The 20454-nt window shown below is 38.7% G+C and overlaps 3 protein-coding genes across 5 annotated transcripts in view; 1 reads left to right on the top strand and 2 right to left on the bottom strand.

The window, feature by feature from the left end:
- Positions 1-220: 220 nt before the first annotated feature.
- mfsd8l1 (major facilitator superfamily domain containing 8-like 1) lies at positions 221-8000 on the bottom strand. Its single transcript, XM_027023446.2, has 11 exons — positions 7925-8000; positions 5551-5736; positions 5252-5314; positions 4760-4879; positions 4499-4578; positions 4143-4413; positions 3933-4006; positions 3520-3733; positions 3164-3286; positions 2523-2653; positions 221-2142 (listed from the first exon to the last, which is right to left on the bottom strand). Exons 1-11 carry the CDS (start codon positions 7998-8000, stop codon positions 2068-2070), a joined length of 1413 nt encoding a protein of 470 aa, XP_026879247.2. The 3' UTR covers positions 221-2067.
- A 587-nt stretch (positions 8001-8587) lies between these two features.
- On the bottom strand, positions 8588-10688 carry polr2h (RNA polymerase II, I and III subunit H). 2 transcript variants are annotated; one of them, XM_027023434.2, is made up of 6 exons: positions 10498-10688; positions 10250-10359; positions 9955-10038; positions 9597-9690; positions 9428-9511; positions 8588-9287 (listed from the first exon to the last, which is right to left on the bottom strand). In XM_027023434.2, the coding sequence occupies exons 2-6, from the start codon at positions 10320-10322 to the stop codon at positions 9170-9172; spliced, it is 453 nt and encodes a 150-aa protein (XP_026879235.1). In that variant the 5' UTR covers positions 10323-10359; positions 10498-10688; the 3' UTR covers positions 8588-9169. The 2 variants fall into 2 exon arrangements, with proteins under 2 accessions (XP_026879235.1, XP_026879236.1); XM_027023435.2 differs by having other exon boundaries at positions 10250-10342.
- Positions 10689-10949: 261 nt separating this feature from the next.
- The window catches only part of LOC113585742 (lisH domain-containing protein ARMC9), a 30700-nt gene continuing 21195 nt past the window's right edge, over positions 10950-20454 (top strand). Inside the window, exons 1-9 of one of the 2 annotated variants that reach the window (XM_035523265.1) lie at positions 10950-11161; positions 11968-12053; positions 14404-14516; positions 15658-15841; positions 17477-17632; positions 17781-17869; positions 19436-19485; positions 19768-19925; positions 20072-20170. In XM_035523265.1, the coding sequence (XP_035379158.1) occupies positions 11979-12053; positions 14404-14516; positions 15658-15841; positions 17477-17632; positions 17781-17869; positions 19436-19485; positions 19768-19925; positions 20072-20170 (924 nt within the window). In that variant the 5' untranslated portion in view covers positions 10950-11161; positions 11968-11978. Of the gene's footprint in view, positions 11162-11967; positions 12054-14403; positions 14529-15657; positions 15842-17476; positions 17633-17780; positions 17870-19435; positions 19486-19767; positions 19926-20071; positions 20171-20454 lie in introns of both variants that reach the window. The other variant, XM_027023432.2, reaches the window with a different exon arrangement.

Raw genomic sequence — 20454 nt, 5'->3', positions numbered from 1 at the left:
TTTGGAAATACAGTATTGTATTAATAATATTGCAGTACAGTAAGAAGGTCTTACTCAAACCATTTGATACAGCCTTTCTCCCTCTCTTGAAAAATATTTGATTTTGGCTTCCAAGGTAACAAGTACCAACTAATTTTTTCTGATGACCTTTATAGGTGGAAAATAGTTCTCATTCAGCCATTATAACACAAAAAAAGGCCATTTTATTAGGTATCACAAAATCTTTATTGTTTTACACAGCTGTCCAGTGAATTTTGCATGTTTTGCTGTAGTGAGTGCTAACTATTTTGAAAAACTGTGCGAAACATATGTGAACAGTGCAAAAATGTCAACTACAGTCCTTAAAGGGTTAGACAAATTCAGTTTAAGACTTTGTAAGAATTCTTTAGTATCAGTTAATATCAATGATAAACACTAATGAAGGGCACACTAATTAAATGATTAATAAACAGCAAAAATAGAAACTTTTATATATTCTTAACTAAGTATATATGACAACTTTTATATATTTTGACAACTATTCTTGAGGTTTTCCCATCATGCCAAGCTTTAGGTTTTTATTGTTGGCGACACAGAAGCTTCCAGTTCTTTCCCTCTTTCAACCAAGTAGCAGAAATGTGGCATCTGCCAAAGCCAAGAGCAGTTTGAACTTCTTTATGACCTTGTCTGTATTTGTACTGGGGAGATAAAACATATTCATCAGAAATGCTTTTCACTGTAAGTTACACAAAGATGGCATCTTGCCAACCATTCAGTGTATGGAATAACCACCCCACGAGTGGTAAAATTTGCAGTTAAACAGGCATCACCATATTTTACACACCCAGTGCCATTACACTATTACATATTTAGGACCTCAGGGGGCTAAAATAAAAAAAGTAATTAAATAAAATACAATAAAAATGTTTAACTTTTTAAATGCTTTAACGTAGTTGAACTGAATGTAAGCCTTTCTGGGGAGCTGTTGACAGCCTGGTTAACACGTTTGTTTTCTTCCACTGTGTTAAGGAGACAATGGCCTTGTTTCCACTGTAGAGCCAGTTCTGAGTCCTGGTCTGGGTCCTGAGCAAACAGTGGAACTGCATTCCAGCAGTATATTCATATGGAAATGGTTTAGCACAGAACGCTTATAGTGGTTTATAAGCGTTCTGTGCTAAACCATTTCCATGGTCAGCCTGGTTAGACCCATTTTTCACTGCAGGGCCAAAGGGTTACCAAGGCTGCATGGTTCCTCTCCATGCTAGTGCAGACTCGTGAGACATTTTTACTGGTGCTTTTTCCATTAGGATCAGTCGGTGCCAAAGGGAGAATGAGACAGTTCTTATCTTTGCTCCAGGTGTTTGACAACTGTGAGTTCTGTAAGCTTTTTTGTCTGTTCTGTTTTTTGTTTTTTTTTCCTTTTTGGTGCAACGTAGCACAGAATAGTAGACACTGAACAATTGTAACATCAAACACACAGACAGGACTTCATTCTCACTTTGTTTTTGTTTTTTTTCATTAGAAGTACAGAAGCCACAAATCTGACAATACAAATGTGACGCAAATCAGTGAATCTCTACATCATCAAGTCATGGGCCAGAATCGTTCTTCAACTCAGCATGAAGAAGTAACCAGGCTGAGGAAACCAGACAGAGTGAGGCTTGTAAGAGTTCCGTGTCAAACTGTGTCCATATGGAAATGCTACTAGTTTAGTTTACACTCTTTGATCAACACTGTTCAGGCCTTTGGTGAAAAAGAGGCCTTAGCTACCCATACTGAGTAGAAAAGTACTCTTCAGATGAGTGGCTTAATGAAGTAAAAAACAGGCCCCCTAAAAACACTCATAGGACTCACAGTTCTTCATATTTTATTTTACAACTGTCACATACCTATTCTGCTTTCTCAGGCCCTTCCTGATCCCAGCTTAACAGTAGAACAGATGGAAATGGAAACCATAAACCAGTGTGCCTGACTGCAGAACGACGCATGGCAGTCTTGGTAACCATTCAGCCCCACAGTGGAAAAGAATGAAGGTGAAGTGTGCAGCAGCTGTGCTGCAACTCAGTAAGAGCTCCTGTACAGGTCGTGTCAGTCCTCCAGGCTGTCTGTATGCTCCACTGTAGGTCGCTCTACCAGTCGCTCATAGGAGACAGCCATCATTATCTGGGAAAAGTTCACAAAATGCCCAATAGAGGTCAGTGTTGCTCAAAATTCACATTGTGTTATGATCAGTCCAATTTTCTTTTTTTTAATTTGATTGAATACATTCAAGAAATCAGTTACATTGTGACAAAAAGCAAATCTAGACCTTATGTTGTTTTCATATTTTAAAAAGACATTTTATTACAATACTAGTATACACACACAGGAATAAACTAAAATACTAGTACATACACACAGTAAAATACTAGTATACACACACACTTACAGTAAAATACTAGTAATACACACACAATTAGAGTAAAATACTATTATACACACACAGTAAAATACTTGTATACACACACAGTAAAATACTAACACACACACACACACACACTTACAGTAAGCAGTGCTAGCAAACCCATCATCACGCCCAGCATTACGTAAAGGTTAGAGGTCAAACCTCCTGCCCAGAGTGGACCCAAGATGGTTGCCAGCCCTCCAACAGAGCGCCGTATTCCTTGACTAAAACCTGCACATGTGGACATGTGCGAACACACACACACACACACACACACACACACACACACACACATACACACACACATACAGTGATCCTTACTAGCACCAAGCATAATCCATATAATTACCATGAAAACCTGAATAAAACAATATGCCACTTTACCATGAAACTGGAATCTGCTTGTCTGAGCAGTTCTCCTTAATTCTGAGCATTTCTCTTGTATACCTCTCTTCTGTCTCTCAGTCTATGTCTGTCTCTTTCAAAGCTTTAGGTCTCACTTTGTGCCTTCTCTGAGACTTTCAAGAGAAAAATCTAAGCAACAGCTACAATGGTACTTTTCACTTTCTACATGGAGAGAATTCACTTTGATGTGCAAATGTGTCTTTTTGCTAATGTGTTGTTATTACATTTTTTGGTGTTCTGTTGTAATATCACTTTGAACAGTTCTTCTGAGTCTCAATTCTGTCTGCTGTTCTCTGCTTCTCTTCTGTATCTCACTGCATCTCCCTTAAGTCTCACCTTGTGTCTTCTCTGCCGTGATTTTCGAGAAAAGAGACACTTGGGCAACAGCTACAAATGGAAGACCCAAAACCTGGAGGAACACCCCGATAATGAACTCTCCCAGCTGCCAAGGAAATCCACCTACAGTAGAAGCACACAGCTGTAGAGCTGGAGGGGAAGTGACTGAAGATTCACCATTCCTGTCTCAGCACATTCAACACACTCCTTACAATATCCTGTTCTGCCACACACACATAAAAACAACCAAGTGGAGCTTTAAAATATTCTTATCTACAAGGGGGGGCACTGCAGAAAATGTTTGCAACCACTGCCTTAAAAGGAGAAAGATAGGCACAGAGAAGACAGACACTCACCCTGAGGGTTGGCAAGGAAAATGAGGCACCACACACAGGAGATGTTGCAGAGGATGAGGCCTACAGCAAGTACCACCCTCTCCTCCACCCGCCTGCTGAACCAGCGCACAAACACAAAGCCAGCAATCACCTCCACCCCACACAAACAGTACATGATGCTGTTCTCCAGCTCACCAAAGTTAAAGAATCTCTGAGTCAGAGGAGTCACCATAGTCTGTAAGCCGAGACAGAAGACACAATGAGTACACAGCTGTTGGGGTTTGGGGTTGCTATAGGTTACTAATCAACATAATGCTGTGCATCCAGAATTAGCTCATCAACATCAATGTTAAAATGTATGTTTATTAAAAGAGCAGCATAACTGCATTTGTGTGTGAGTTTGTGTATGTGTGCATATGTCCGTGTGTGACTACCTCCAGTGCCATTTGGTTGAACAGTGTAATAAACTGGGCAGCAAGCAGGACCAACACCTCTTCTTTGAGGAACTCTAATATCGGGACATAAAATAAATAAATAGACAAAAATAAATAAATAAATCATAACTAAAAACCGGTATAATGCAGAACAGAGTGGTGAGGCAATCAGTATACCCCTTTCTACCCTGGCAGTGCCAAATCATTCACCTCGACTGGCACTGAAGTGTTTGATGGGGCTGGAGTGGACCTGTTCAGGTGGAAGGCAAGGTGAGGGCAGGTCCCCCTTCACTTCAGCCGTTAGTGAGGAGCCGGAGTTGGGAAGCGTGCCGTAGCAGTCAGTGGGTTCATGGGGCCTGACCAGCGGCCTACCTTCTTCCCCCTCCCCTTCTTCCTCCATAGCAATGCCTGGGGGGGGGATGTCCCAGTACATCAGCAGCACCACCAGTTGCATAAGGAGCCACAGTGCACACATGAAGACCTGTGAATGCACATCACACAGAAACCAGGAATGTGAACATGGCAGGATACACCCACATCACCACAGTCATGCCTCTGTGAGTTACCCCAGGTGCAGTGTACTTGTTCACCACAAATGGACCCAGTTGGAAGTCACACAGCCGCAGAAAGATGTTGAAAGCAGGGCCTGCAGAAAAGCACAAGCAGTCCAAGCCCATACAGCATCAGTAGTACAATCGCATAAACATAACAGACCAAGCCACAAAAGGAGATTTCATGGAAATTAATCCCTAACAGCTGTGCCCATGAGATAGAAAATGAATGACATAAATGATGATGTAATGACCTAATCAATTTAATGTACTAACCAATTAGCAGGCCAACCTGGCGGCAGGCCATGACAGCAGCGAATACAGTAGAGCGATTTTTGGGGGCGGTGCTTCTTGTCAGGAAGCCAAAGATGGATGAGCCAGCACCAGTCCCAACACCTGCAACAGAATATCATCTACCTCAGCAGACCTAGCTACCACATGCACAACACTACTGTGGGCTGGCACAGACACAACACCATTGCACTCATCTAACACAGGCACAACAACACTATTACACCAGCCTAATGCAGGCACAACACTGTTACACCAGACTAACGTAGGCACAGTACCGTTACACTGGGCTAACACAGGCTCAGCACCGCTAAGCGGTTAGCCCAAACCTGGCCACAACATCGTTACACTGGACTAATATAGCAACAACACCGTTACTCTGGGCCAACACAGGCAAAACACATCTGCACTAGGTAAACTCAGGCACAACACGGCTAAGACCAGCTCGGAAATTCAAAGAAAGATATTCAGCCTTACCTGCAACAAAACGACTACTGAGCAACAGCCATTTAGAATATCCCATGAAATACATGAAATTACCTGAAACAGAGGAGACAGGCAGAGGGTTTAAGACAAGAGGCCAGATGAATGTGACACAAAAAGGGCTCAATCATCAAGGTACACATGTTGAAAGTGCTGTTCGCCTTTCTGGGCATAGCACCCTGATTCCATCAGGGCCACTACATAGACCGCTTTTACGAAATGTAGCTGGAGTTTAAAGTGCTACTCATGTGGTATTTAAACCTTTAATGTATTTAAGTCTTGCGCATCCTTACCAACTATTTCAAAGCAGTTGGCGAAGAGAATGATGTTTTTGGTAGTGCGTGTTCTGTCAGACCAGTGGCCGAACAGTGGGCCTGAGAGAAGCCCGCTGAGGCTGAACGCCGACAGACCGAGGCCCAAGAAATATGGCGCCGCGTCAAGAGTCTGCAGATATCGCCATATCGTGGGTAAAATCACAGCTGAAGAGTTAAGCATGAAAGAGAGAGAAAATGCTATTATATGTCATCCTATTATTAACCGAGCAGTGAAGAAGCGGTATAACTACTGTAAGTGAACAACACAGTGCAAGCTGAAAAAGAGAAAACATTCATCTGTTGTGATTTAACTGCAGCTAAACCTGCAGATGATTGCTAAAGTGAAGGAGTTGAGCTAGCGAAGGCAAATTCAGCTATGAAATAACCTGTTGTGGCCTTATGGAGGGAAAGAGGGAAATGTCAGAGACAAAAAGAACCAGTCATCACAACTTTCTCCCAGTTCACTGATAGGGAAAACTATGCTGTATGCAGCCTGTTTCAGTGTAATGAGCAGAATTCATTATTATTTCACTCGTGAGACTGAAACACATGACAGGCGGAGTAAATTAACAAAACTGCAAATAATTTTGACCATACTACATTAAATTGTTTGTTTTAGAAGGAATGTCCAAACAATGTTTAAGATACTGTTTGTAACTACATTAGCAGAAGGCTGTACTGCATATCTCCAAATTTTTTCTTAATTCTGTAAGTTTACTTTTGCTCACTATGGGGTGCCAAATGTAAAAGCTTGCAACTCGTTTCAGCTGACTTTTTTTTTTTTTTTTTTTTTTTTTTTAATATATTTAGCACAACTTCCATTCATTTAGACAGAATCTATGTAAAATATGCTCCAGCCTTATGGTGCAAATGCCTGTCGTTAATCTTCATTCTGACTGGTGTCTTTGGGGAGAAAATGTATATCTACTGTCTCAATGAAAAGCTGTGTCATCCATTTGTGTTAACCAATGGTGACTGCAGCAGGAGTTTTTGGATTAGTGAGACTAGATAACATTTTCCATTTCAGCGGAAAAATTCAGATTGGATGGCACTCCAGATAACGGGGAGTACAACCCTCAAGATGAAAGATGAAAGATCATCCACATAGAGCTTCATCAGATGTTATTATGTCTGGGTATTTGAGTAGAAAGGCTTGGCAACATTGAATGGGGCACAAAACTCTATCACAAGCAAACAGTAGCAAGACAAAGATGGAAAGATTCTGTCAGTCAGACTGCAGATATTCCCACAGCAGATACTAAGCAAATGGTTGTGACAGGGGTTACAGCTGGTATACAGGGCATCAGACCACCAACAGCATCTGTATCAGCTTCCACATTTCACACATTTGGAGATGGAACTGGAGTCCAGGCAAACCTGACAGGGAGTCAAGGGAAGGAGCGATTGGGCCTGCTCCCTCTTCCTGAGCATTCATCTTCGGCTAGAGATGCTTTTAGATTTTTTTTTTTTTTTTAAGATGGCTATGGAATGTTAGGAGAACACACAGAATATTATTTCAAACTAAGAATGGCTTAGCTAATAAACAACACATTTAAGCATATGTAACATTTTTTCATACAAACGATACTGAGTATGCGCACAGGTTGTTTGAGCTGTTCGAGTAGCTTTATAGTGCGGTGTGTTAGCATTAGTGTGTCTGGTGGTGCAAGAGCCCATGGAGCCAAGTTTCTTCTTTTGGCTTCTCATTTCTACCCTTCTTTTACGTTTTACATATGTTGTAATACTGTGCTTGAAAATGGGCCGTTTATGCTATAGTGCTTCCAGTCATTTGCTCCTCGTTTAGTACATATTTATAACCTATTATGCAAACATGGAAGCAAGTGGCAATAAATAGCAATAAATACTAATCATCATCATCATCATCATCATCCAAACAAAAATCTTCCACACTTCCGGGCGCCACACCATGGACGAGAGGTACATAAACTTCAGAAGTGGATTTTGCGTTAATTCCACAGATGCCTACCTACGGAAATACATGGCAAAAGGAAATATGTTTTATTTCTCTTCGAAATAATAATAATTAACCTGTCTATTGAAGCGAAAGAGCTACAACGCTGACATGACAGAATGAAGAAAGCAATCAACATCAGATATATTAAAAGTAACTTCAAGTTAATCCCGCGTCTCCATAGCTCCGCACCGTGTATAGAATAAAGGAAATATATGAACACGAGATATCTCGAAAGAACTATTTAACCTGACCTAGGTTAGCTAACGTTTTTGCCACTACAAGCAATAATGTAGCAAGCTAGCTAGCTATCTAGGAAATCTTTATGGAAGACCAAACTGAACATCCCGTGCAGACAAATATCCAGCAGAGGTCATTTACCGTACTCAACGCCGCTTAGTAGGAATATAAATCCAATTGTGAAAAATGTGATCTTGCGTTTGCGTCGATTGTTCATTTCGTCTGTTTTAAATTTTTAATTTAAAAAAAATGTCGAAATGTCATTAGCGGTGTCTATGTAATCCATGGTGCATTGTATCCAGTCAGAACTCTAACGAACCTCACTCTCCATAATGGCATTCCAAACAGCTCAATGAAAATGTGCTGGTAGTAGTTTACTTATTCCAGTGTCTCGTCTTCGCGGAGAGATTACCACGTATTTAGTTGTTTAGGGAGATCAAAATAGTACCATAGATAACGAATCAGTCAGTAACAGCTGTGCTTAGTGGGTCTCCTACTACCACCAGTCAAGCGCTTATCTAGTTCTCAAGACATTACAAAACGTAATTTAATCGCACATGACTACGGATTCTACTCTGGCGAAGCTTGTTACCGTGAATGACGTCCGGTCCCTATGATAGATTTATAGACCGATCTCTAAAATAAAGAAACCATACGATTTTCCTCAATTCCTTTACAAACATTTTAGAACTTCTGACACGTCGACTGCAGTAAACGAACATTAATCTGTATTACATGTATCTCTGAAATTACTATTCTGGTGTTTCCAGCTTTATAAGAAACAAGGAAGGCCTCCCACCCATGTAACAATATTCCTAGCCTTTATTTTTGAAACAAGAGGAGACTGAAGACTAGTCTGTCCTGTGACTTCCATTGGGTTACAGCACTGACATTGTGTTAAATTTAATTTCCATCTCGGCTGGAACAAACTGTCAGCAGTGGCCACGAAGCAATAAACCACAAGATTTCTATTACAAGGACTAGGAATACAAAAGTAGCAATTCTTACATCACTAAATTCAATCAGTTTTCCAAAGTGCATGCAGGCACATGCACAGTAGAAGAAAATCCAAGCCTGACAAATCTGGCATGGCCTGGTATAAATTGTAATTCTAATATTTAACCATTGATGATGTTCTTTGGCAGTTAAATTTGACAAACCAAGATGTTATTTGTGTCACATCCACAAGTATGACCATTTTAAATGTATAACTAAATAAAATGTTAAAGACCTATACATATAAAACATGTTTTTATTTACAGAATTATCATTAGGTGTTCTGAACTTTGTTTTTACTTTAAAAAAAGGACAAATCAAAACAAGTTTTTCTTGTTGCTCCAAAAGAAAGCACACATGGTCAGGACAGCATAAGGTTAGTAACTTCAGTCAGAATGCAAGTTTCTTCATGAGTAGATAGACTCTGGAGTCCACCTCAAAGCCATGCAGGTTGTTGGCATCCCCTTGTAGTCGCATAAGTAGGCCGCCATATGAGACATATGCAGAGCTGGTGGTGAGAAGAAAAAATTGTATCTTTTTGAAAAGTTTAGAAACATTTTAAAGTTAGATTTATGCCTGTGAAATGTAAATTAATTTCTTAACCAAGGTATGTTTAAGAGTCAACAAACTGACAGCTACAAGACTCACAGGCGTGTAGCTGCTTCCGTGGAGGTCTCATCCCCCTCAATCTTATAAGCTTTCCCATACATTACATAATCAAACTGATCTGCTCTGCAGGAAGACAGCAAACACTGGTTAGTGTTCAGTACTGAGTATATGTCTTTGCAATGATGGCAGGAGGTGATAGTGATGTTACCTGGATGGTCTTTCATCTTGAGGGTTGTACTCCCCATCATCTGGGGTGCCATCTTCATACAGTGTGCTGGCTATTACTAATCGGAATTTATCCCCTGAAATGGAAAATGTTTTCTAGCCCTATTAATCCAAGACATCCTACTGGTTAACACAGATGATGACGCAGCTTTTCATTGAGGAAATATATATATAAACCAATCAGAATGAAGATTAACCACAGACATTTGCGCTCTAAGACCAGTGATTCTGTGCATGATAATATTTTACATACAAACTGAAGAAGGTAAAGAAAGCAGATAATCCTTAAAAAGAGTCAAACTAGTTAAATGCAGTCTCACTTTTGTAAATCGGCCATTTACCTAGATCAACAGGATAAATCTGAGTATTCACATCCAGGATGAGGTCCATTTTGAAAGACTCACTCTCACAGTGAAGTCGAGAAACTGGAAAAGAAGAAAGGAAATAAACATTCTGATAACGTTGTGTGCTTGAGAGTAGCACCGTGAAATAAACAGTATGCAAGTCACTATTGCATCATTGGCAATTTCATTTGTTGCCACATTACAATTTCCTGTTAAAAAGAGCAATACACAGTAAAATATTGTTGATTAAGCTAAATTAAAGATTTTAACTCAGACTGCCTCCTGATCTCACCTCTGTCAAACTTTTTTCCATCTGGATCTATATCCTTCACGTCAAAAATGTCTTCAAATAGAATTCCAGCCATCCCTGCAGACTACTGCTTGTCTGTACAGGAAAGTAACCTAAACAGTGGGTATCCTGTTAAATCCTATCAGCACTTGTCAGTATTTCACTTTTACATTCAAAAAAGCTTAACGTATGTTTGAACACAAAAACATTAGCAATCTGACTAACTTAATTAGCTTAAGTTTTGTTATTACCGGTTGTGATTGTTTACAAAACGATTTCCTCCTCTTAAGCCACTTAGCTACTATCTTTATAAATCTTCTATTTCAACAGTAGAGTAAATATTAGAAAGTTCGCATTAAACGATAGCCTTCGATTCATTTAGGTTACCAAACGTCTGGAAAGGGACCGCGCTACTATGCTACAATGTGCTTTATATTTGACCTTACCGCTTCACAATTACTTCCGTGGCACAGAATACCAGGCAATGAAGAAAACGGTGCTTTATTAAAATATTTACTTCATACACTCTCATAAAATAGGTTTACAGCTACACCGGTGATTTCATTGATTAAATTAGATTTGTTGAATAAAAACCTAAACTATAACTCGCCTAATTTCAGATACTAATTGTATTTTTTACGACACTTCAGCGCACTATCCGGTTGTTCCTCCGCGTTGCTAGGTGAATTTCCCAAAAGCGTCTTCCTTTTGGTTGCTAGACTCAAAATAGTTTCTAAACAACGCTGCAGGCTCATCAAATACATCCGTTAGCTATCTTGCTTTATAGCTTGAGAGAACATAGAAACGCTTAGTCTTCGCCAGTACCTTCCTATATATTTTGATATTTAAGTATTTTAATCTGATAGAAATGTATCGTAACATTTTTATTACCACAAAGGAGTATGTGTGATTGAGGTAAGTATACTCGTGCTAGCTTAGCTAGCTAGGCGATGTTCTGCATCGACATATGATCACAGGTTGCTTGCTGTTAGCTAGCTAACTAATTTACTGTAACGCATGGTTTATTACATTCCCAGAGTCACAAGACCCTTTTTATGCCTGTATTATCGTATAATCATTATATAACGTCACGACGTGCATATAATAGACTAACATTACAAAATGTTTGCTAAACTTAAGCGTAGGTTTCTTGATACAAGTATAGTAACGTTAGGACAGCTAACGTTAGCGTACCTGGCTAGAATTTCTGATGTGTCTGTTAGCTAAGTGTAAAAGTAAGCAACGATTCCTGCCGCTATTTGATTCGGAAAATGTATCGTCAGTGCGTTAAAACATAAGACTGTAACCTACAATTTTTTTTATGAAATGGCTACACTGGGTAGTGTTCACCTAGCTGTTTAAAGATTGGTGTAGCTTTTGGTTAAACATGGCATTTCAAAGAAAGAGGTGAATCTGAACCACACAAGGCTCAATTAATAAAGTATAGTGTGATTTAGATAATAATAATAATGAGGATGATGATGAAAACAATGATGTTGGTATGGAGTTTACCTCTTACATCCCAGTGTTCATGATGTCAAACACCCAAAGGGCTGCAGGAGGGCAAGCTTACAGTTTAACAAATAATTTGCTTTATTGTGCTGGATTGCACATTAATTAAATAATGTTTTGGAAGAATATAAATACTAAAGTGCCCAGTGTACCGATCCTTAGATTAAACATGTGGATAACTCCTTTTCTCTCTTTGTTTTTTTAAACAGACGGGGGATACATGAATTCCAAAAAAGGTCAAGAGATGGGGGATGTTTTGGCAAATGAAGCAGATCTACTTTTGATGATTAAAGAAGTAGGTTTATCTCATGTTTATGAATAAATGGCAGTTCGATTGGTTAAGTATACTATATTCCTGTACACTCCTGTTAATGACTGAGTTCATATATTTCAGCCATTGCTCATAGGTGTAGTTATAAAATTGAGCACACAGCCATGCAATCTCCATAGACAAGCAATGGAAGTAGAATGCGATGTATTGAAGAGCCCAGTGACATTAAAAACAACACAACTTTGCCACAAGTCAGGTGGAGAAATGTCTGCACTGCTAGATCTGACCAGGTCAACTGTAGGTGCTGTTATTGTGAAATTGAAGCAATAGCAGCAGTTCAGACATGAGGAGGTAAACCATGCAGAGCAGGGCTGCTGAGTGCTGAAGCATGTAGCATCTAAACATTTCCTATCCTATGTTGTCACTCCCTACTGATGTCTAAACTGTCTATGGAAGCAACACTGGCACAAGAACTGTGCATCATGAATTAGGTTTCTATGGCTGAGCTGCTGCACACATACCTAAAAACACTATATGCAATGTCAAGCATCAGCTGGAGTCCACAATGCATGTGGATTGTGGAGTAGTGGAAAGGAGTTCTCTGGAGTGATGAATCATGATTTACTATAGGCTGATTTCCTATATGAGGCCTAATGGTTCTGTATGGGCAGTACTACACTATGAGTGGCTGCATGACTCTACTCATTCCCACTGGCATGCCATTCCTGTTTTGAAGCTTTCAGTTGACAATCTGAAAATCACCATTTTACTGAATTTATGAAGTAAATCAAAACTGGAGCCAGAGGTACTACTTGGCGTACGCCATCTTTCAAGTATCATGGAAGATAAGCATCAAGACTCCTCTCACTTATAAGTGCAATAAGTAGATGACAAAGCACTTATGTAAATTGCTGTGGACAAGCATTTCGTTTATATGCCGTAAATATAAGCACAAAGTACAGACTGACAGAACCTAAGATTTTTAGTAAAATCAGCAAGTGGAGAAGTGGTCATCTAGCTAATGCCCACGAATATTGTACTGAACTGAAATTAATGTTAGGTAGCTAGAAAAATAGCCCAATTAGCACATTGTAATGAAGAGGTTATCTAACTAGCTATATAATCTGTGAGCTAGCTAGAAAACCAGGGAGCAGGTTAATCTATAGAAATTTTTCATAAGAACCTCATCCTTAAAATGATCATCATTTTGAGTACCTTGCTAACTTTGGTTATGCGGTAGCTAGATATCAAAATGAATCACTAACCCCCACCACCCCCCCCAAAAAAATGGAAAAGAACAAAAGCAAAATGGCAAACTAAAGAAAAAAGGCAATTTTGCTTCAGAACAGTCAAACTGTATCAAAATTCTGTTGTCATCTGTACATAAAACATAAACTCTCTCTTGAAGGTATATTACTACACAGGTTGTGTAATTTGTCATTTTAAATATTAAGCCCATTTTACACCAAACATATAACCTTTTACATCAGCCATGTGTTTTACATCAGCCATGCAGCTGTAATATGCTATGGAAAGCCAAGTAATTAAAAAGCATTGATAACATGCAACAATGAGTTAACAATGCGCAATGTGCTGTTTAGATATTGTCAATGCATTAATTTTTCGCAATTATGTACAAGTTATGTAAATGATGCATAAACATGTTGACAACACATTAAGAACGTGAACTCAGAAATACACAGCATGTACATATTTTAAATGACAAAAAAGTACAACTAACAAAAACAACAAATTTTCCTACCTCGTATATGTATATTTTTCACCACTGTTTGGCACCCCCTTTTTCGTACTAAAGCATACCCTCTTTTTGTGCCTCTAGCAAACCCTTAAAATTACAGAAAAGGTTTAACCCTAGTGTTTAGCAACCAGTGGGGACTTATGAGACTTACCCATTCAAACTGGACAATTGGCCAAACAGGTCAAAATTATAGGAAATTGACACCTCAGATTACATGTTGTTAATGTATTGTTTATGCATTGTTTAGTTGATGTGAAAAACACATTGATGACAGATCATTGGCCATGTTTGCACATTGTTAACATGTTTATTCATGTTTAGCCTCAGGGTCATTGCAGTCAGTGTGTAGTATTTAAGGTGGAATGTAAAATGTGACCAAGGAGCTGTGAATAAGGAGCTAACTTCAGCCTTGTCATGCAGTTTCTGATGTGGGCTTTGAGTTTCACTTGTGGCTCTGTTGCCTTGCATATGTGCATGCAGGGTTAAAATTTGCCCAGACAGTATAAGAAACCAGAGATGTTTTGCCTTTAACTTTTGGTTACTGTCATGCTGAGCAATTATACCCTTTCAGTATATCCATAATCACACATTAATGTAAAATTTCATAATTACCAGTACCTGAAGTTCTGTGAGTTGGAGGAAACATTGAAGATCTTTGAGAAAGAGTGCAAAAGCAAAGGGAAACCTGTCCCAAAAGCACCAAGCAGCTCACCTGGAGATTCCAAAACCTGATCATTCAGGTTATGGCAAATTGCAGTTCTGCAGGAATGTTCTTGAATGTTGACCCATAAATGTTTTACACGTGCAGCTTGTGAGATTTACATGCTCACTGTGACTTGTGTTCAAAACTTTATGCAAAAAGTGAGCTACACAACTTTCAGATGGGTATCTTATATTGGTTAGAATATAAGTTTACAAATCTTCCAGTCCTAACACACCTGCTTCCATTCATCATCAGGTTGCTAATTTTCTAGATCCGGTCAGTCAGAGATTTTAGAGAAGCATACATCAGCAAACAGCAATGAGATGCCTTGTAAATGAGTGCTTACTATAAGTTTACTTATAGCTTTCAGTTCTGAAGTTTAGTGTTACTATAATTTACACTGTCCTCTTCTTCATGTATTAAGAATGAGTCTTAAATAGAGGTATCTAGCTGTATATTCTTTATTCAACAGTGCGTTAGATTCATCTCAGTGTCTTTGCCAAATGTTTGCATGATAGATTTGGCCATAGTACCTTCATGCAGAGTAATTTTTGAAGTGAAAGAATTATGAAGAATTCTAACATTATGGAAACTTTTCTTTCCTACCCAGAAAGAGAGTTATTTAGAGAAAGATAATCTAATTAGAAAGATAAGATAATGTCCATACATTATAGGTAAGTAAACATTGTTTTCATAATATATGCAAATATTTTAAATAAATACACATATACAAACACATGGAAAAATAGAAGAGCTGTCTTGATTGCTAAACCATTTCACATTATGTAAAAAATTTTGGTTTTTATGTTGCATTCACTTTTTTTATTATAGCAGAACTGTGGCTTCCCTTCTTAGTAGGTTATATTACAAATACATGCAATATTTCAGACAGGTATACCATTGAACCAACCCAAAAGCCCATGGGCAGAATACTTCAGTTACTTTCAGTTCATTTGTTTTTTGCTCTTCAGTTTAGTTAAATTAAATGATCATTAAATACCCCCAATAAATGTATGTTGGAAAAATCTGTAAATTGCTTAATATGACTAGATGGCAGGCTTGTATTTAAGAGAGCTGTTAAATGTGGCCTTGTGTTTCTCTATAATATAATCTAATAGTTTCACTGACATTTATTGAAGCTCTGTAAGTGTTTTGTTGTTGTTTTTTTTGCATCTTCAGAAGGATCTCCTTAGCTCATTTGATGATGGAGATATGAAGGTATTCTTTGAGCTGTGGGCAGAACATGTTCCTGAAGACATCCGGGACAATGACCCAGCTGTCCGGAAACTGGAATTCTACTTGCACATTCATTTTGCTATCTACCCACTGAAGAACTCTCTTGGAAGACAGGTCAACTTCACTTTTATTGTGTACTTGAAATGTTCATGTTTGAAAAATTTGCTTTATCCTGTTGTTCTTTCTCTAGCCAGCAGATGTCCCTGCTGAAACAAAAAAACTTCTTTTGGGCTGCTGTAGTGCTATGACTAAGCTAGTGCAGACACCCTCAGACAAAATTCACACTTGTCTCTGCATGCTACTTCCGTGTATCAGGGTTAATGGTTAACCGGTAACCTGCAGTCTATTAGAGTGAGTCATTTTCTCAGGACAGACACCACCCTGAGACATATAGTACTACTAATAATAATCAACATCATCTTCATCACCATGATCATAACTTTATTAATATAGAACTTTTTAAACACATTTTACAAAGGGTTTTTCAGAAAATAAAAGAGTAGGTTCTGAATGGCACAGGTAGGATTGTGTGTAATATTCTCTTTTCATCTTTGCATGGGCTAGTCATCTGTTCTATGTAGACACATTACAATGATCCAGACAGGATGATACAAATGCATGTATGAGATTTTCACTGTCAGTAGTTATGAGGATGTTTCTGACCTTGGCTGTGTTATGCAAATGCTGTTCTAGAGACAGTGCTAACATGGTATTTAAAATTTAGATCAAATGTGACGCACAGATTTTTGATATGGTGTTTGGGATTATCTGATAGGTATGCTAGATATGCTATTGCCCCTCTGCATTCATGAACATTCCCAATAATATCTGTGACTAAAACAGAATTATGATCCATCCAGGACTTGATGTCTTCTAGACAATTAAAATGAAGTCATTGGGATCAGAGGCTAGGGACAATTGTGTGTCGTCTTTGTACTGATAAAACTAAATAGATTTACTGATGAGTTTGGCCAGTGGGAGCGTTAACGATTAAAGAGTGCTTGGTCCCAAAAGTGAGCCCTGGGGGACACAACAGGATAGACCATAGCATTTAGAGTTGCTCTCACCTAGTGCCACATAGTACGCATGACTAGTCAGATATGACTGGAACCAGTTCAGAGTAACACCAGTTAGGGCAACCCAGTCTTTTAGACAGATTAGGAGTATATGATGGTTTACAGTGGCAGCACTAAGGTCAAGAAGACCAATATAAACAGGTTACCGATATCAGATTGTTTAGGACCTTGGTGAGCAAAATCATTAATGTAGTTTCTCTCATGTAATGAGCTCTAAAACGAGCCTAAAAAATATCATTCAATTATTTGTTTAAGTAATCTTGTTATCAAGATAATTAAGGTACCACCTTCTTAGTGATCCTTTCCTATGAATGGAATATTGGAGATTGTTCTATAATTGTTAGGATTTAAGGTTGACCCTTCTTCAGAAGAGGCCTGGATAACTGCTGTTTTTAAGACTCTGTGGGCAAATTCCTTGTTTAAGTGAATGATTAACAATATTGATATTGCCATTCAACAGTGCACAGAAAACCTTTGTAGAGAATCTTGTACATATGGGGTCTAGGGGACATCTGGTGTTGTTGAGAGTAAATTTATTTTAAACTGCTATATCCTATACTTTTTGTATCGATCTTCCTGCATATTAAACATTTATCACAAATCAGTGAAAACCTCTACCTGGTGTCCCTATAAAGCTCTGGTATCTGATCTTAGACAGACCATGTTCCAACAGGAAAAGGCTGAGATTGGTGAGCAGATGAGCCAGTTCAGGCACTACCTGGAGACCAGAGGGGCGGCGCTGAGCCACACCACTGAGTTTCTGCCCTTCTATGCCCTACCTTTTGTGCCCAATCCAGCAGTGCACCCTTCATTCCAAGAGCTCTTCCAGGTGCATGACCCCCTCCCCCCTACCAAATTGCACACCTGTGTAGCTGCCTTCTCAAATGCTACTTTTATTGTTTAATTGTGCTTTAGCAAAATTTACATACTTTCTGCCATGGCGGGTTTAATGTGTCTTGTTTGTTTGTTTCATTTAGGATTCCTGGACACCAGATTTAAAGAAAAGGCTTGAGAAGCTCTTGGCTCTGACACTAAAAGCCTCAGCCACACCGAGGCTGCTCACTCTGTATGTATCCTTTTACTTTAAATCGTTGTAGTGGGAAAGCTGGTCTTTCTAAATGTAACACATTTATTCATTACATTGCCTTTCAGAACTTAAAAAACTAAATTATATCAGTTGTTTATGGTACCAGTTTGGATTAGGTGTAGCCAGTTGTTCATTGTCACACATGTAACATTAACTTTGACAAAGAGGTATTGGCACAAAAAGTAGAAATATGATTATATTTTAAATGAATTTTAGTGGTTCGTTATTTAACATTGCCTTTACACATGAAAAGCAAATATCCAACTTCTAGTCCCCTGTCTTCATCAACAAATATTAATAATTATTTGGCTGATAGTAGTTGAAATATGCTTTATTATAAAACCTGCTATATCTGTACACATTTAAGCCCTATATGGACAGGATTAGTTTTACATGGGGAGGCTGGGTAATATAATTATTAGCCCCATTCTTCACTGATTTAATTGTGTCCAAATACACCATGTCAGTCATTTTTACAGAATTTGTACTTTCACATAAGTAAAGCACCTTTTAACTACTACAAAATGACAGGTAAAAATAACCCCAGGTTTTGTTAATCCTGTATGAATTGCCATGTCAGTAAATATTCCATAATATCCTATGGAAAATTTGTTTTCACGCTTCTTCTCAAGCATAGCATTCAAGGAATAATTTACTGGCCAAAGGCATTCTCAGAGGAGCAGCACGTCTGGTAGAATTTGGTACTACATGAGGTTTATGTAGCCGGCTCATGTTACAACCCAGAATATTGTTATTATAAGCATTTTTTATTAAATATCAGAATGTTGCATAGATTATGATGCGTGTAGGATTAAAGACAAGTCAGTTAGGAATTTAGACCCAATCTAATTTATAATAGCCATATATAATAGATATATATAATGTTTAATATTCCATGCAACAATAACATTTTGTGGTTGCAACCATTGAATTCTAGCTACATATTATGCATGGATTTTTTTTATGTGATGATAATTTGTAAATTGAGTAGCCACTCCCATTTCTGTTCTTTTTATATCCAGATTTCTTATCCATGAAAATTAGCCATAAATATTACAGACGTCCTGGGGTAAAATTACATTAACTCACATCCTTATGTAAATCTATTCCATTCCACTGGGGCTTTGGGGGAAGAACAGAAAATGAATTGTGTTTTTTTGGTTTTGTTTACTTAAGTCTATGGATATGTGTGAAATTGAACAATTGGCAGCTTTATAGAAACTTTGCATACCAGTTTAGCTCGTTGTTCATCTGACATGGATGTTATGTGTCTTATTCCTCTGAAAGCAGTGAGACTGGAATAATCACAGACAGTGACGCCTTTAAGGCTCATGCTGTACATACTCTGGAGGAGGCTCAGACTGGTGTGTGGGTCTAGTGTGTATGCTCCAGTAGATGTTTTTTCTAGTGGCATGCCTTTTCAGAGATAGATTGTTCCAGATCAATCAGGGTTACTATTAGTCTGGATGATTGAACAGCTCAGTGACAGTTAATGGTGCTACAAAAGTAAGCAGAATTCCTGTACAGTATGAAATTTCGTTCCAGTGTTTCCTTAGCTGCTGTTCAACAGAGAGACAGTGCAAAAGAAAACAAGGGTAAAGTACTCATTCGATATTCATACTTGGTTGAATATTAGACCTCATCGCTCTTGCATTTTTTGCATTATGACTGTTATTTGTTTTTTGTGCATTATTAATGTAACATTGAAGACGCAAAGCTTACATACCCTTTTCTGCAGGTTTTATTTATTATCTATTAATTTACTTTGATTCTTTCTTAGTTACTCTGTTTCATCGATTGCATTTTACCCTTGCCACTCTGCGTATTTGGGAAATGATATGAGACTGGTGCTCATATGTGTATTTGTGTGCTCCCAGAGAGCTCGAAACAGGTGCATGCCCAGCTGGCTGAGGCAGAGAAGAGAGCTGCCAGCTACACCAGGAGGTTCAACAGGATGCAGGCCGACTACCACAACCTCATTGGTGTGACGGCTGAGCTTGTGGACTCACTGGAGGCCACCGTCAGTGGGAAGATGGCAAGCAATGATCTCCCTCACATCCTCACACTCGTACACATGTACACACACATGCTCAAAGTAACACGCAGCACCTTTTGGCAGCACCCAGTCTACTCCAACCCCAGAACAAACAGCATGCTTACAGGAAACGTGCCTTTTCACAGATCTCCCCTGAGTACCTCCAGGGTGTGTGCATACGTCTGTTCAATGGGCAGATGAGGCAAAGCGCTGCTCAGAGCATTGACTTCACAAGGCCTGGCACAGTGAGTCACAACGCAAGCACACACACACGTCAACAATGATGAACGTGTTTGATCAAAGGCTAATATCCAATCAAGATGAATTGAGTTTGTCTAAGCTCATATTACTGCTATGATGTTTCTGCATTTCACAAATCACTTGGCATCAAATTCCCATTCATCAGGTTGACCTTTGATTAATTTTAAGGTTGTATACAAATAAATGAAGAAGAGGAGGTGTATTTGTAGTTGGAATATGGTTTCATCCTATTGACTTATTCCTTTTGTCCTGTTTTATCTCCTTAATA

This window comes from Electrophorus electricus, chromosome 26, assembly GCF_013358815.1.
Source record: "Electrophorus electricus isolate fEleEle1 chromosome 26, fEleEle1.pri, whole genome shotgun sequence".
NCBI classification, from domain to species: domain Eukaryota; kingdom Metazoa; phylum Chordata; class Actinopteri; order Gymnotiformes; family Gymnotidae; genus Electrophorus; species Electrophorus electricus.
The sequence above is the reverse complement of the archived record's forward strand: the minus strand, read 5'-3'. Positions and strand labels throughout refer to the sequence as shown.

Coding starts and splice junctions, on each gene's coding strand:
- mfsd8l1 (XM_027023446.2), bottom strand. CDS start 8,000: ATGAACAATCGACGCAAACGCAAGATCACATTTTTCACAATTGGATTT. Junction 3,287..3,519: donor TTTCCTTGCCAACCCTCAGG/GTGAGTGTCTGT, acceptor CTTCTACTGTAG/GTGGATTTCCTTGGCAGCTG. Junction 2,143..2,522: donor GTTTGCTAGCACTGCTTACT/GTAAGTGTGTGT, acceptor AACTTTTCCCAG/ATAATGATGGCTGTCTCCTA.
- polr2h (XM_027023434.2), bottom strand. CDS start 10,322: ATGGCTGGAATTCTATTTGAAGACATTTTTGACGTGAAGGATATAGAT. Junction 9,691..9,954: donor GATTTATCCTGTTGATCTAG/GTAAATGGCCGA, acceptor TTTCCATTTCAG/GGGATAAATTCCGATTAGTA. Junction 9,288..9,427: donor ACGGAAGCAGCTACACGCCT/GTGAGTCTTGTA, acceptor TCTCACCACCAG/CTCTGCATATGTCTCATATG.